The 15,701-nt window shown below is 33.7% G+C and overlaps 1 protein-coding gene across 1 annotated transcript in view; it reads left to right on the top strand.

Annotated features, from left to right (window-relative positions):
• NIPBL (NIPBL cohesin loading factor) overlaps positions 1-15,701 on the top strand; it is a gene marked incomplete at its 5' end in the record, with an annotated part of 109,675 nt that overhangs the window by 64,788 nt on the left and 29,186 nt on the right. The window contains 13 exons of the mRNA XM_079548636.1: positions 2,907-3,089; positions 4,800-4,997; positions 5,178-5,249; positions 5,336-5,425; positions 6,604-6,707; positions 7,914-8,000; positions 9,455-9,686; positions 10,386-10,537; positions 10,933-11,013; positions 12,019-12,119; positions 13,888-14,026; positions 14,242-14,324; positions 14,982-15,114. Coding sequence (XP_079404762.1) covers positions 2,907-3,089; positions 4,800-4,997; positions 5,178-5,249; positions 5,336-5,425; positions 6,604-6,707; positions 7,914-8,000; positions 9,455-9,686; positions 10,386-10,537; positions 10,933-11,013; positions 12,019-12,119; positions 13,888-14,026; positions 14,242-14,324; positions 14,982-15,114 — 1,655 coding nt within the window. The remainder of the gene's footprint in view (positions 1-2,906; positions 3,090-4,799; positions 4,998-5,177; positions 5,250-5,335; positions 5,426-6,603; positions 6,708-7,913; positions 8,001-9,454; positions 9,687-10,385; positions 10,538-10,932; positions 11,014-12,018; positions 12,120-13,887; positions 14,027-14,241; positions 14,325-14,981; positions 15,115-15,701) is intronic.

Here is a 15,701-nt window from a genome sequence, read left to right as displayed (position 1 = left end):
GCACTAGGGATTGAACTTTCCCACCAGTATCCTGTTACATGTTGTTGCTGTGTGACAGGTGGCAGCAGAGGGACAGCCTTACAAAGTGATGTCAGACATGGGAGTATGTAGGAAGCAAATGTATGTCACTGAATTGCTCCCTGCAGAAAAAATGACACCCAGTGGAACATTTATGAAGACCAGGCAGTGAATGGTGAGCGCAGTGACTGGTGTGTCTCAACAATGGCAACAGCAACAGTGGCTCACCTGTACTGGTATAGATTTATGAGCACAGTATGCAGGCTGTTGTTTGTCATTGGTGAAAATGCATAGCTTATGGTGGTGTCTATGTGAAAAATAGTACTGTAGCTGTGATTTTGCTCATTCAAGTACAGTTATTGTGTTCTTCATATCTGTTGTAATTTCCATGAAGAAAAACTTGAAGGCATTACTTTCAGAGCAACCTACATGTATTTAAAGAAAGCTGTTGTTGATTGTTCCTATTGTACTAACTCAAGTATTTGTAAACCTTTCAACTATATGTGGCAAAACCACACTTCGAAGAAAAGTTTCCAAAATGTGGGGAGTAGATTCTGGATTAATTCATTGTTAGCTAAGACTCTGGTTTGTTTTTATCTGCATTGTATTTTGTCAAGAATTGCTGATGAGAGACAAATATTTTTACAGTCAGTAGATATTCAGTAACTTCTGAAGGTTCTTGAATATCTTCTGTAAGAAACTTCTGGATCTCAGTGATCAAACAAGAACAGCAATACATTCTTCCTTCAGCAATCAACTAGTATGCAAGTCATGAACAGTATAGATTTGGACAAGCACTGAAGAAGAAATGTCTATTTATGCTTGCAGCTCTTTAGGATGAATTGTTTTACAGCTGTTCTATTATTTGCCCTCAGTTTCACCAGTGTGAGTAGAGAAAAGGTCTGGTTACGGTGGTACTTTCTGGTGGTTTTCCTGTTGTTTTGTTTCGTTTTGTTGTAATGGCTGTGGCAACTTTGAGAGTGTGTTTAAGTGATGTCTGAAGAACACTGATGACTGTAGTCCATTTCAAACACAATATGTATATTGATTAATTGATGACAGTTATTGGGGAAACAAAAAAAAGTTTTTCCTTTGGAGAGGACAGTATTTCAGAAAGCTTAGTTTCCTGGATCATTCTTTATTTTCGGATCAACTTTAGTACAGCTACTTTCTCCTTAGCTCTTGGCTGGAGTCGTACAGTACAGCAAATCCCTAAATTTTTTCAAAGAAGTGTTTGCGTTCCTTTTTAGATCAGAATTGTTGATGCGTATGCAGCCGTGCCCAATGGCATGAGTAAAACTTTTTAGATTTGGTTATTTACAATCCTCAAGAGCTAAGAAAAATGCACGTAGTATTCAAAGAACAGTGTGGAACAGATAAAAGGTTTAAAGACGGTTTATAGAGACTTCTACAAAAATTCTATTTGTTTTCTTTTCTGTTATTCCCTTCTTATATAAAGAACTATTAATATATTCTCTTATAAACAAATAAAAGAAGTTTATCCTGTTTCCTAAAGCATCTGCAGCATCTGAATATTAAATAAATATTTGAATACTTGCATTTTTGTTCTTTCATTGATATGTAATAAACACGATGACAACTGACTTATTTTTAAAGATTGTTCCTAGCATAGTATTCTCAAAATGAAGAGCAAAAGTAGATATGCCTAGCAGGTAGATAAGAGTAGCATGTGGGTTTTATTTATTGTTTTGGCATGGTTGGTTGTTTTGTTTTTTTTTAATCTTAAGTGTTTTCTTACTTAAAATGCATCACTTTTCATCTTACCCAGACACTTGCTGTGTACAATGTAAGCAAAATGAAGAACAAAATCAGTTCTAATAGTTTCGCAAAACAGTAATCACAAACTTAATATTACATCATGAATTTTGAAACGTGTGTATGTTTCTTTGCCTGAGAACAAGTGCCAGAGAATATACAGTATATTACTGATTTCTTTCTTCTCCAAGTATTCTAATAATTATTCTGTTTTAAATATACTTTTCCCAGTAGGCTCAGAAAGGCTTAAATATATATTTGTAGAAAATAATCCTGCTGATGTACGTGGATATAGCTTTTAAACATCTGTATGAATCTGTATTCAGCTTTTGTTCCTTCACTTTTGGCTGTTTTTTGCGAGGCATTCATTTGACCAAATGTTCTATAGTTTTTATGCTCTATGAATGCTTCCACTGATTTCAGTGTATTTACCCACAGTACATAAAATTGAGTGCATGTTTCAGGGAATCAGGATCTAAGACTCTTTATTGAATAGTCTGTACCTGTGGAAATTATGTCAAAATACCTACATGCAAATTTCTCTTCTAGAGTTGGGTGGAAGCTGCCTCTTGCTAAATGCTGAATAGCTGTAAACAGAATTGTATAATCTCCAGATTAGATCTGGCTGGCCTCCATTCAGCTGGTAGTACATGCAGATGAACTAATCTGTCTAATCCAAATTATGGTAAAGCACAATGAATCATTCATTTACCTACACTTTCAAAAGAACTTGTTAAATTCAGAGGATGAACAAAAAATAGACTGTTTTCTGGAAACAGCAGAAATATCATTTTACAAATGTAATTCACCAGTTTGAATTTGTTTTTATTTTCATGTTTAACACAGTGGAAATATTTATGCTATTTATTATGTTAATTTTCATTTGCAGTGTGAACAATGTATAAAGTTCTAGAAAGGCCTGTCAAATACCTCCAGATATATCTAACTTCTAACTGTGGTATTGCTAGTGGATATTCTGTAAGTGGTTTCTGAAAAATAATTGTAGTGTTGGGCACTTTTTTTTATTATTTTTTTTCTTTTTCTTTTTTTTCTTTTTTTTCTTTTTTTTTTATCTTTGGGTTCAAATTGACTCTCCTTACTTTCATTAATAGGTAGCATAGATCAGTCAGTGTTAAAGGAGTTGCCTCCTGAGCTCCTGGCAGAAATTGAATCCACCATGCCTCTTTGTGAACGTGTGAAAATGAACAAACGCAAACGTAGCACAGTTAATGAGAAACCGAAATATGCTGAAATCAGTTCTGATGAAGACAATGACAGTGAAGAAGCTTTTGAATGTAAGTAGTACATAATTCTGTTCCTATGGCAAAACAAGGCTAATACTTTGCTTTCTCAGAAAGGTTTCTTTTTAAGTTGGCTAGTCTAAATGAAAACAAGTTTGCTATACAGGCAACAATTTGCCTGAAAATTTTGTTTTTTACTTTATAAAAGAAAGAGTAATTACTCCATTTGAATTTGTAACTCAAGATGAAAAGCAGCTACCCTTTAAATTTGTTTCTGTACTTACCTTATGGGAAGCCATTCCCCAGATTTTTTTTAGTTATGCTGTGCAACATTTATGCAAAATACTGTCTCATGAGGAAAAAGGAGAGAACCGAATGTAGAAAATCCATTTCCATAAGACGTTTATTTCTCTATCCAGTGCATTCTGTTCAGATAGCACAGGTTCAGTTGCAGTTAACTCTCAGCCATTTAGAACAGGAACTGTATCTCAGACATCAAGAACATGACTCTACTGCCTCCAGAAGCAGTTCTGATCCAGAAGTAGTACAGCTCAAAGCCTGATCAAAGTTATTAAAGTAGCAAACCACCTGTTGACAGAAATTTCGTACTGTGTTTTCAGAAATGGAAACTGTCTAGGGTGCAGTGTGGTATCACCTCATATTCAGTAGTTCTTTATTCATAATGCCTGTGACTGGTCTGCTTATTGGCTATATTTTGATATGAATAATGTTTTCTTTCCTATGCTTATCAAGAACCTGGAATTGTAGAAGTAATTTGTCAGTTCTGTTCCAGTTCTGTATAAATCCTTGGAGACATTCTTCTCTAAAGCAATTCAGTATACAGTCATACATTTTTAAATGTCAGGAGAGTTTGGCAGAAACATGTACAAATGTAAAGGCTGTTCAATACTGCTTCATGAGAACAGTAAACTTTGGTAGTTCAGAGTGCAATGTTTTGAAACCATTTTGATCTTCAAAGCTTCTATACCTTTTTGTTAGCCCAGTCACCGTCTTACATTAGGTAATGGAAAGTTTCATGGAGGAAACTATGAAATATCCTCTTTCTATTACATCTTAGCACCTTTTCTTCTCAAAGATATACAAGACTGCCTTCAAAAATAACAGAGAAATCTCCATTCCCTTTCTCTGAGAATTGTATTTTCACCAAATCTTTGTTTCTGATAAAAATACTCATCCTGATTTCAACATTTAGTTCTGCTGTTCTTTTTGGTATTGACTGGAGAGTGGTTATAAAAGCCACAAGTGGTAAATACTGACTGTTTAGTCCAGAAATGTTTCTCCTTTCCAATGAATTATGTGCAATATATATCAAGACAAGTTTTTTGATTTCTTGGCAAAATCGACTGTAATTTGAATTTCCTCTATTAGATGGGCAAAATGAACAATCAGTTGCACTTTATAATAGCCACAATTATGTAAGTGAAGAATATCTAGTTTGGTTTTTTTTTAAGAAAGGAGAAAATTAAAGTTGTTTTGTTTCATTCTCCTTTGTTTAAAAGGGCAAGTCTCCTTCACATTCATGCTTTTAAGTATTTGCTGGTATCTTTGATTTCATGCTTGTTTTTCATGTAATTCAAAATGAATTGTTAGGTTGGTGCCGTAACTGAATTTTATATAATGGTTTGGAGCGTTCACTTGTTTTATGAAGCAGTTATATGGTTACGTTTTGTTTGTAAACCTATAATTTTGAGATATTAAAATTGGATGTTTTATACTTAGAATGAAAATGCATTTCATTTCTAGCTTCTCGAAAAAGACATAAAAAGGATAGAGACGAAGCTTGGGAGTATGAAGAACATGACAGAAGAAGTTCTGGTGACCACAGGAGAAGTGGTCATTATCATGAAGGAAGAAGGACTTCTGGTAGTGGCCGTTACCGTAATCGCAGTCCTGATGACTCTGATATGGATGATTATTCTCCTCCTCCTAGTCTCAGTGAGGGTAACTCATCGTTATAAAAATTCATTTTCTTTCATAATACAAGTGCATTTTTAAAGGACAAGTTGAAAATTGTGAAATAAACATTTTTACATGTAGTGTTTAATGCAAACGTAAGAAATGTAACTATTCTTTTATTTCATTTTGACAAACTGTTAGCTTCATTCTTTGCTCTCTTATTAGTGGCAAGAAAAATGAAGAAAAAAGAAAAACAAAAGAAGAGGAGAGCTTATGAACCTAAACTAACACCTGAAGGTAATTTTCAGATTTATATTCTTCAGTTTTTATTTTCTGCATTGTATATAAAATATTCATTTATTTGTTTGTTTGTTTCCCACCAGAAATGATGGATTCTTCAACCTTCAAAAGATTTATTGCTTCAATAGAAAACATTTTGGAAAATCTGGAAGACATGGATTTTACAACCTTGGGTAATATGTCAGAAATTTTCAAAGTGCTTCCCCCGAGTTAGACACAAGAAATGACAAACAAATTGCATTTCTAGTATTTTCAGGCTTTCTTCTTTCTAATTTAATTTCCTCTGATACATGCTAGAATAAATAGTGTTCATATGGCTTCCACATTGAGTGGGTATCTTTACCTTTTCAATTTCACTTGCCAGTGGAGGCAGAACTTCTTCCTTTCCTTGCAGAATCCAAAAGATTTATAAATCACAATGAAACAAATAATAGTCTACTGGAATGTATCTGCTGCTTTATTGTTCTTGTCAAGTGGCTGAGCGCTTAACACACTTTTTACTATCGCAGGATTAGAATGAGGAGAGAGATGCAGTAAACAAATCACTATGGTTTTTAAAGCAGTCTTGTCTATACCCCTGGATTTAAAACTGTCATTCTTTCTATGCAAGTAGGTTGTTCCATAAGTAATGCCTCCTCTTTATTTCCTTAGAAACTGTAACAGATAAAAAGAGCTCAAGAGCACTATTTGGTAGAGCAAATTCTCAAACACTACAAAAGAAAAACACTATTCATCTGCATAGTCACCACCGTTAGCAATGCAATTTTGCAAACCGTGGACAAAAACCTGCATGCCACTTTCATAAATAACTTCATGGCTGTACAGAACGTGGCTTATATTTCATATTGCAGGCATCACTGCTGAAACACACCACCCACTGCCCCATTATGCTCACATCCACTGATTGGTCTTCAGAAATGTTGACAAATGTCAATACATGCCATTTTTTCTGTGCATCCTTAGGTATAGTATGCATTTTTCCAACTGTTGTTCTGACTGAGATTTGAACTTTAGAATTATAACTATGATCATTTGTCATTTGTTTTGCCAAATGAGGGTAATACTGCAATAAATGTGTTGCTGTATGAGAAAAATAGATGTCTCATGTTAGGCTGTTAAATGAAATTCCAGAGCATGTAATCAGACACATTGAGCAAGTTGTTGTTTTATAAAAACCTAACGTTGTCATCATTAGTTGGAACTATTAGATCCTAGCTATTTGTGACGCAGTTCTTTAACAGATTTTCTTGCTTTTGCTTTTTCTCACTGGCTGTCAGTACTGCATTCTTTGAAGTGTTATGAAAAATATGACTGTTTACTTTTTTTTTCTTTTTTTTTTTTTTTCCCCAAGGTGATGATGATGAGATTCCACAGGAATTGCTTCTGGGAAAACATCAGCTTAATGAGTTGGGTAGTGAATCTGCAAAAATCAAGGCAATGGGTATCATGGACAAGGTACATCTTCATAGTCTTTACCTCTTCCTGATCATTCAATTTCATCACACCTGCAAAAAATGTGTTCACTGTGATGACGTTTCAATCCCTTCATTAGAGCATGTGACTTACTGCGAACAGTAATGCTTACACTGAACTTAACTGAAGTACTTAAATAGTTACCGCATGTCAACTGCTAGTTTCTCTGATGCTGAGGTATTTTTGTGTCTGTGACAACTAAGCAGTGTACTAATATGTAACACATATGCCTGAGCAGAAAATGTAAATTAATTTACTTTCACAAAAGCACACTGATCTATTGTCTGCTCCTTGCATCTAGTTTTGAGCAAACCCAGTGAAATAGGACATCCACTCTTTCTAATATAAGCTGTCAGTACATTGTGAATATGCAGATGTCCATCATATTGAATTACCTAGTTCTTCCTATGTCTCCAGAAAAGCCTCTCAAAATATTTAATGTCTCTGGTGACAAGATTCAGTTTCTGTAGATTGCCTGTGCTGGGTTGTTTACTATACTCTTCCTGCCTTCAAAGAATGTTCTGTGATGTTGTGTTGGTGTAGCACTTTTAGAAATAATTTTCTTGCTTTCCTAATGTAAAACTCTTGGTTTTGGGCAGTCTTATGTTATGCTCTTAGTCTGCATGCTCTTGATCACCCTCTGTGTTTATGAGGTGTCTGTTAAGTGACAAGTGCAAGTCACTGAAAGATCTTCCTTAAACCAAGACTCAGATATACTTCTTTGCCTTTTCTTCATTCCTCCATATCTTCATCTGTAGAATGTTTTCACCCTGAGCATTTTGTCTACTTCATACTTCTCACGCTTAACCTCTCCTACTTTTTTATTTTAATACACATGTGCATGCATGTATGTGTAAAATCAGAATTCTGTTACTTCTGGAAAGGATCACCAGTATTATCTGGATGAGTAAAAGAGATTTTTCTGGAGTTGCTGTATTTTTATCTGTATATTCTACAGTTTATTTAATGCTGTAAGATATCAGTAAGAGAATTTGTGTTATGTTTTTCAGCATGCTAATTTTTCAATGTTATTAAAATTAGTAAGAATACATTTCCTATGTATTAGCACTCAAATACCAAGGAAATTTATTTCTGCAAGGTCTGGATCTTCTAATAAATCTGTATATGGTTAGCTAGAATATGTGGCTCATACCACGGCTCCTTGATATATTTGCTTTCTTGTTACAGCTCTCAACAGACAAAATAGTAAAGGTCCTGAATATTTTGGAGAAGAATATTCAAGATGGATCAAAGCTTTCTACGTTACTTAACCACGTGAGTTTCAAACTGCATCATTTCACACCACTCTTCAGCACCAGATTTTCTTTACTTGGGTTCTGTTAATTTGATAACTTCAAATGCCTGGGATTTGTTTATGTGTGTGTTTGAATGCTTGAATGGAATTTTTTATTTTAGATATTCGTGATAAACAGATTGTCAAATTTTATGATTTAAAATAAAGTTCATTTGATGATATTCTTTCAATACTAGTATTTTTACTGTAGTTCTATTAAAAAACAGATGTGTTGAGAGCAATTGAGTTGTCTTTTTACTTAATTTAAAGTACTAAAGTTTCTATCTGAAATGCTTCTGGTAATTATATATATGGTAATTATATATCGTGGAAATGTCTTTGTTAGTGGTTCATAAGCCTTCCTTAACAGTGGAGGAAAGTACAGCAATATTTAGAATGTATTTCCCCTTAAGCATTAAAAACTAAGCACATATTTTAAATCATAGAACCATAGAACATCTAGAGCTGGAAGGGACCATCTTTTTTAATAAAAAAAACTTCCTTCAAGCAACACGTGGCTTAAAACTATTCCATGTGAGAAATTTAAAGGGATCTCCTCATTTGTAGCTCTTTTCTTTAAATACTTGTAACACATACATAATGCAATACTTCTAGATTTTCTTACCTCAAAGGGAGAAAGCTGATACGATTAGAAACTGTTGTTTCGCCAACAGTTTTTCCTTGTAAAAATAAGGAAAGCCAATGTTGAACTGCTGTTAGAGAGCTGTAGTTTGTATGGCTGTGTATGTAGCAGACATAGTATATTAGAAATTCTCTCTGATTTTCCAATTGATAATGTGATAAACATTATTTCAGTAATGCTTGTAGTTTGTAAATACCCTGTTGATCGTTTGGTATTATAGTTTGTACAAAAACCAACATACAGGAATTGTGTGCCCAGTGCTAAAACTAAATGGGTATGTTTGATGAGATGAAGCTGAACCCAATGATAAAAGATCATGATAACAGTTGAGCATATCTCTCAGGAAAGTCTCATTCTCACCAGTTTCTGTGAATCAGAACAGTCTTGCTGTGTGACAGTTCCCTCTAGTGATAGAAAACAGATTTGTCAGAGCAGGAAGCTGTGTGTGTAACCATGAAGCAAAACTGAGTCGTTTTTGCTTAAGGCACATCAGTCTTAAGCAGACAGTATGCGGTATTCCTTCATAGAGCTTCCCTAAAATACAAAACTTCTTTGTATTTTACCAGAACAATATGGTGGGTTATTGTAGAATTCTAACTTAGGAAGAAGTATGATTGAAAACATGCTGTTAGTAAAACAAATTGTAGTTGATTGTAAAACAGTTTTTTTTTTGTATCACAGAGGAACGTGCTTGTATGAAAGTATATTAAAATGGCAATTTTATCCTTACCAAGTACTGTATAGCAATTCAACTTTTTCTTCTCTCTGAACTGTTTTTCTTGTATACTGCAGAACAATGACACTGAAGATGAGGAGAGGTTATGGAGAGATCTTATAATGGAGAGAGTAACAAAATCTGCAGATGCTTGTCTTACTGCTATCAATATTATGACATCACCAAATATGCCTAAAGCTGTCTATATTGAGGACGTAATAGAAAGAGTTATTCAGTACACGAAATTTCATTTGCAGAACACTCTCTATCCTCAGTATGACCCTGTGTATAGAGTGGATCCTCTTGGTGGTTAGTATGATAAAAGATTTTTAGAAGCCTTTTCACATTATTCTTGCTTTTTTTTTTTTTTTTTTTTCTTTCCCTATCTACTGTATGATGATTACAGTAATACAGTTCCCTGAAGACTTTTATATGTAACTGCTCTATTGGTAGTTCTTTCATATGGCATACATCATCTGGATTAATACATGGTGTTATTTTAATGATGATGAAATGTAAAATAACAATTTTTTGTGTTCCCCAAATAACTTAATTGTATTTATTCAAGTTTATTGCAATAGCTATAGTGTTAGTATTACTTCTTAGACAAAAGTATTGAGAAATTAGTCCAAAGTTTGTCTTTTGCAAATTGTTTCTGTGTGGATGAATAAGTCATTTTGTAGTCATAATCTTGATAGAATGATTTAATTTAATGAAAATTAAATCATAAAAATTAAAGCAGTTTGTTGTTATATTCATATTCTCAGATATAGAGATCCAACATCAAGAACTGTTTTAAAAACCTTGCACCATAATTCAGAACTATTATGAAAATCAAATGTCATTTGAAATTCCAACTGCTGCTGCTAAATATTCTTTCTTCTGCAAATAATTTCATTCACCACGCTGTTTGGGCAACTTTGTTTTCTTGAGAAAACAGTCATCTTTCTAATATTTGACACAATTGAAACACTGGAAAATTAATGAAAATATTTCTGATTTTTTTAGGTGGTCTTTTAAGTTCAAAAGCAAAACGTGCCAAGTGTTCCACCCACAAGCAAAGAGTTATAGTGATGTTATATAACAAAGTTTGTGATATTGTCAGCAGTTTGTCAGAGTTGCTAGAGATACAACTTCTTACTGATACAACCATTCTTCAGGTAAGCTTTATCAGAAGAGTCTGTTGTGGGGGTTTTGTTGTTTTTTAGTTTTCTCTTTGCTTAGAGAGAGTGTGAAGTATAGCTATGTAAATGACATGAAATATGAAATAATATTTTAATTAATTGATTATATTAAACTGAATAATCTTTTGTGTAGTGTGTTACCTTCCTGCTCTGTTCTGCAGAAAAAGAACATTTAATGTTCTCATTTTAATTGGCTTTTATTGAAAAAAAAAAGATACGAAAAGCTTAATGTGATTGTGTTCTTTTTGCAACTATAAAGCAATATTTGCTATTGAATCCCTTATCTGCTGAATTAATAAGTTGCTTGTAAAGTTGTATGTAGATCAGTTTCCCAGCCAAATACACTTATAATAATTTATTTACATTGATAGGTATCATCTATGGGGATAACGCCTTTCTTTGTAGAAAATGTCAGTGAACTACAGCTATGTGCCATCAAATTAGTGACTGCAGTAAGTAATTTTTATTTGTTCTTACATGTCCCTGTACATCTAGCAGTTATTAGGATGTTTACATCATCTGTATTTTTGCTGGTATAGAAGTAGAGCTTCAAACTGATTTTACTTTTTCACAGTTTTAGAGTTTGGTATTACAATTTAGGAACAGTATTAAATTCACCTGGGCTGCTGCTATTTGTAGAGTAGCTACTTCTTCCTATAGAATAAGTTTCCTACTTGAGCAAAGAACTTTCTTAAGTTGTTAAATGGTTAAAAGTGTGAACACAAACCCCGATGTCTTTCTTGTCCTCTCTTGCTAAGAAATCTTAGCAATATGGTATGTCTCATTTCTTTTGTTAAGATTTGAATTTGTGAAGTGAGATAAGCTAGAGAGCAGGATACTTTTTTTAAGTTCATATTCCTTGGAAGAGATGGACACATGAAAAATTCTTAGAACAAATCAAATACTGTTTCAGAAAAAATGCAGTATGTATGTTATGTATATATGGATGTTAAAGTAGGAGTATCTTATCTTTGTAAGGATCACATTCACCAGAATTTTTAAATTCCGAATGAACAAAAGGAGAGCAAACTCAGTAATCTTGACCATAAATAGAAATAATATCTAATATTGGGCAAATACTAAAAACTGAGATACAAAGTAAAACTGGTTTGTCAAATATGTTCTAAAATTGTGTATGTGTTCAACTTCACTTGTATGCTGGGATCTGAAAACTTTTATTACACTGTCTTACTTTCCTACACAGTGCCTTTCTACTGTTAGCAAAAATCTTTAAAGCATATGGTACTTAGAAGAGCAGTTATTAGACATTCATGTTTTTAGATGATTTTAAAAATCTTTATTTGAAAAAGATGTAATATTTTACAAAGACATGCTTGGTTTGAAAAGATAAATAAATGCCTTAAAAACATGGTATGCATTCAGATTCATTTCAAATGGACATTACTACATATTTTATGTAACAGTAATATTCTAACAGTGGTGTAACTGTTAAATAGGTCTTCTCCAGATATGAAAAACATAGACAACTAATACTAGAAGAAATTTTCACTTCCCTTGCAAGACTACCAACTAGCAAGAGGAGTTTGAGAAACTTCAGGTAATTTCTGACAGGAAACATTTACAGTTTTGTGTATGTATGATTTTACACTTCAGAATAAACATGTCTTTAAAAATCTGCAACTTAACAAGCTACAGTTTCTTAGATATTGATATTTCAAAATCTCTACATAGAGAGCAGAGTTTTCTGACTAATCTGTCATGTAATAGTCATTGTTTCTTGTGCCACTGTATTTATGCTTGGATACTGAAATAATTGAAATATTTATTAGTCTTCTCACTAAGAATGTAAAGAAGTGCAATATTGGTGTGCATTCAAGGGGGATTTTGATTCAAAAATATTTGATTCTATTTATATGGAGATATTTAATTTCTTAATTGCTAGAACTTAACAGGAGAATGTTGGGTGAACTTTTTCAAGGTCATACTCAGAGCAGGATTTCAAACTGATACAGCTTTGAATGAGTTTTCATTTAGGAATTGCTCAGCTCACTTCTTCTGTGTATCTTCTAAATAATATGTTCACGTTCAATCTGAACAGAATTTCAGTTTAAATTGATGGATACTTTAAACCATTCTAAAATATTTGCTGTTTGGATTGCCATCCATCTTTCTTGCTTGCCTATCAGACCAATAATTAGAATAATTAGAAAAATAACGTATTACCTATCTATCTATCTTGCTTGCATACATCTTTCCTCTGTAGTTGTCCATGAAATAGGTTGGCTCATCCAGGGTAGATTAGCAGGGTCAGGAAAATCAAATGCAGTGAAACTTTGAAGTTCATTTGAGTCACTCAAATGTGAGTCAGTGCTTACGCCTAGTATTTATGTTGTTTTTGTTATAGTCATCAAAGACATCTATTAAATGCTCAGTAAGAATGGGACCACAATTGGTTGATAGCTTGTTCAACTGGGGTCCTTGCCAGGAGGAAGTCATCATCTCAAGTGACTATGCTATCTGTTGAACTTTAGCAGGATCCATTAAAGGGCATTTCCTATCTGTTCTTAAAGTCATAAAGTCAGCTTATGAAAATTTCATATGAAAAAATCTTTCCTCCATATGTACTTGTAAATAACAAAGAATAACTGCAGTTCGCTTTGGGCTCAGTTATTATTTTGATAATTTGGAAAGAATGATATCAGAGTATGACCATTTCATATTGCTTAAAAGTGTTGATGTATGGGTAGATGAACAGTATAACATTTGTCAGGTTAAATCACTTAGAAGGGGAGAAATGTGAGGTGGATTGTATTCACGTTGGCCATACAAACATAAAGACACCATTGAATTTTTAATTCTATAGTTTGTTATGCTACCTGAGAGTAAGTACCATGATTGTAACTCTTGTAGAAGTCAATCCAGCCCATAGTCACTATTTTCTCCTGCACATTCTATTTATATTAAATAATACAGAAGTAGCGAATTAGAGCAACAGTCTGATGTGTTTTTTTTTTAATACTTTATTGGAAATTGATATTCTTGTTTATTATACACAGTAGGCCTATTAAAAAGTAGAATGGTAGGTGTTTGATTTCACACATTTCAAATTCTGCAGATTTTTAGTTACTGAGCTTCACAGATATTCTGATAGTCATTTGTGCTGTTTCAGCTCATCTCTCCTACTTGAGAATAGTGCTAGACTCAATCTTTCACTTCTTAAGAGAGAAGCAAGTGACTAGTTTAATTTATAGTATACAGATTTTGAATGGTGGTGAAAAATTTTAGAAATCTTAAAATTGTTTATGAACAAAAAATAATAGTTTTGTTTTATTTTAGTGTTAATGCTTTGTTTGTCATATTAACAGGTTGAATAGCAGTGACACAGATGGAGAGCCTATGTATATTCAGATGGTAACAGCACTAGTTCTACAACTCATTCAATGTGTTGTGCACTTACCATCAGCAGAAAAAGATTCTAATTCGGATGAGGAATTGAACAAAAAAGTAAGGAAGTTATTTTCAAAAAACTCCATAATTTTATTTGGTGCAGGAATAATTGTGTATTTATGGATATTATATTCTGTGATGGTGGTCCAGTAACTAGGGAGTGTAATTTTGTCTGCAGTAATAATTTGATAGATGAAAGATCTGACCTGAGAATAATGTTAATATTTCTGTCTATGCTAAAGTGCTAGATTAATAAGTCTTCTTATTTTTAGGTGGATCAAGATGTGCTTATTACTAACTCATATGAAACAGCCATGAGAACAGCACAAAATTTCCTTTCTATTTTTCTTAAGAAGTAAGTACTGTTACATTCTTTAGTATATTGATGAAACCAGCTCTGAATGAAATCTTGCACCTTGAGATAAACCTAATTACTTAGCAACGCTCAATTCCTACTAGTGAAGTTACTTACAATGTACTTTATAAATCCTTAAAAATTTTCTTCTCTAAACAAACTTATAGCACAGAAATTCTTAGTATGTTTAAGAATCTGTCAGATATTTTATGTAGGATCTCTATCAGCAGTCTGTTACTCATCTGAAGCACAAAAGTGAAAAAATACAAGTGATGAAAGCAGATGTAGAAAAACTAAAATCTTTTTTACTTACAGAATCTGAGAATTGTAAGTTTTGAAGGACATCATTGGAGATCATCCAGTCCAATCACCCCTCTAAGGGATTTTCTCTAGAGTAGGTTGACAGGAAAGCATCCAGGCAGGTTTTGAAAACCTCCAGAGGAGGAGGATTGAAACTTCTCTGGGCAGCTTCTTCTTACTTATCCTTGACTTCTAAAATTATTCCATAATTCTGCTAATATTCCAGTGTTTTTTTACCTTTTAGAATCATATTGAACTCCTTTTTCCAGTTAATGATAGGATTACTCATGTTTACATCAGGAGAAAAGCTAAGATGATTCTAAAATTTGGTTACATAATGCATTTTCTTTTAAAAAGATGTGGTAGTAAACAAGGAGAAGAAGATTACAGGCCTCTGTTTGAGAACTTCATTCAAGATCTTCTTTCCACTGTCAATAAACCAGAATGGCCAGCTGCAGAGTTGCTGCTTAGCTTACTAGGAAGATTATTGGTAAGTTGCTTTTGACTATGATATGTAAATACAGGACGTATTTACTTCAGCTCCAGTTATTTACAGGAATGCTTTCTGACAGTTGATGTATATGCAACATACAAGGATTTTCTTTTGTTGCTATAGATAATAAAATTTAGGTCAGAAAATCATTGATACACAACTTGGGAAGAGTCATGGAATCATAGAATTACCAAGGTTGGAAAAGACCTCCAAGATCATCCAGTCCAACTTTCTACCTATGACCGATACTTCCCAGTAAACCACATCCCTCAGTATATTTGAACATTTCTTGAACACCTCCAGGCACAGTGACTCCACCACCTTTCTGGGGAGCCCGTTCCAGTGCCTGACCACTTTCTTGGAGAAGAAGCATTTCCTAATGTCCAAACTCAACTGCCCCTGGTACAACTTGAGGCTGACTCCCACCCCTGAGCCTCTTCTTCTCCAGATTAAACAATTTCAGCTCCCTCAGCTGCACCTTGTAAGACTTGTAAGCGCTCCAGACCTCTCACCAGCTTCACTGCCACTCTATGAACACATTCCAGTGCCTCAGTGTCTTTCCTGTAGTGAGGGGCCAAAACCAA

This window comes from Tetrao urogallus (genome assembly GCF_951394365.1).
Source record: "Tetrao urogallus genome assembly, chromosome: Z".
Lineage (NCBI taxonomy): Eukaryota > Metazoa > Chordata > Aves > Galliformes > Phasianidae > Tetrao > Tetrao urogallus.
The sequence above is the reverse complement of the archived record's forward strand: the minus strand, read 5'-3'. Positions and strand labels throughout refer to the sequence as shown.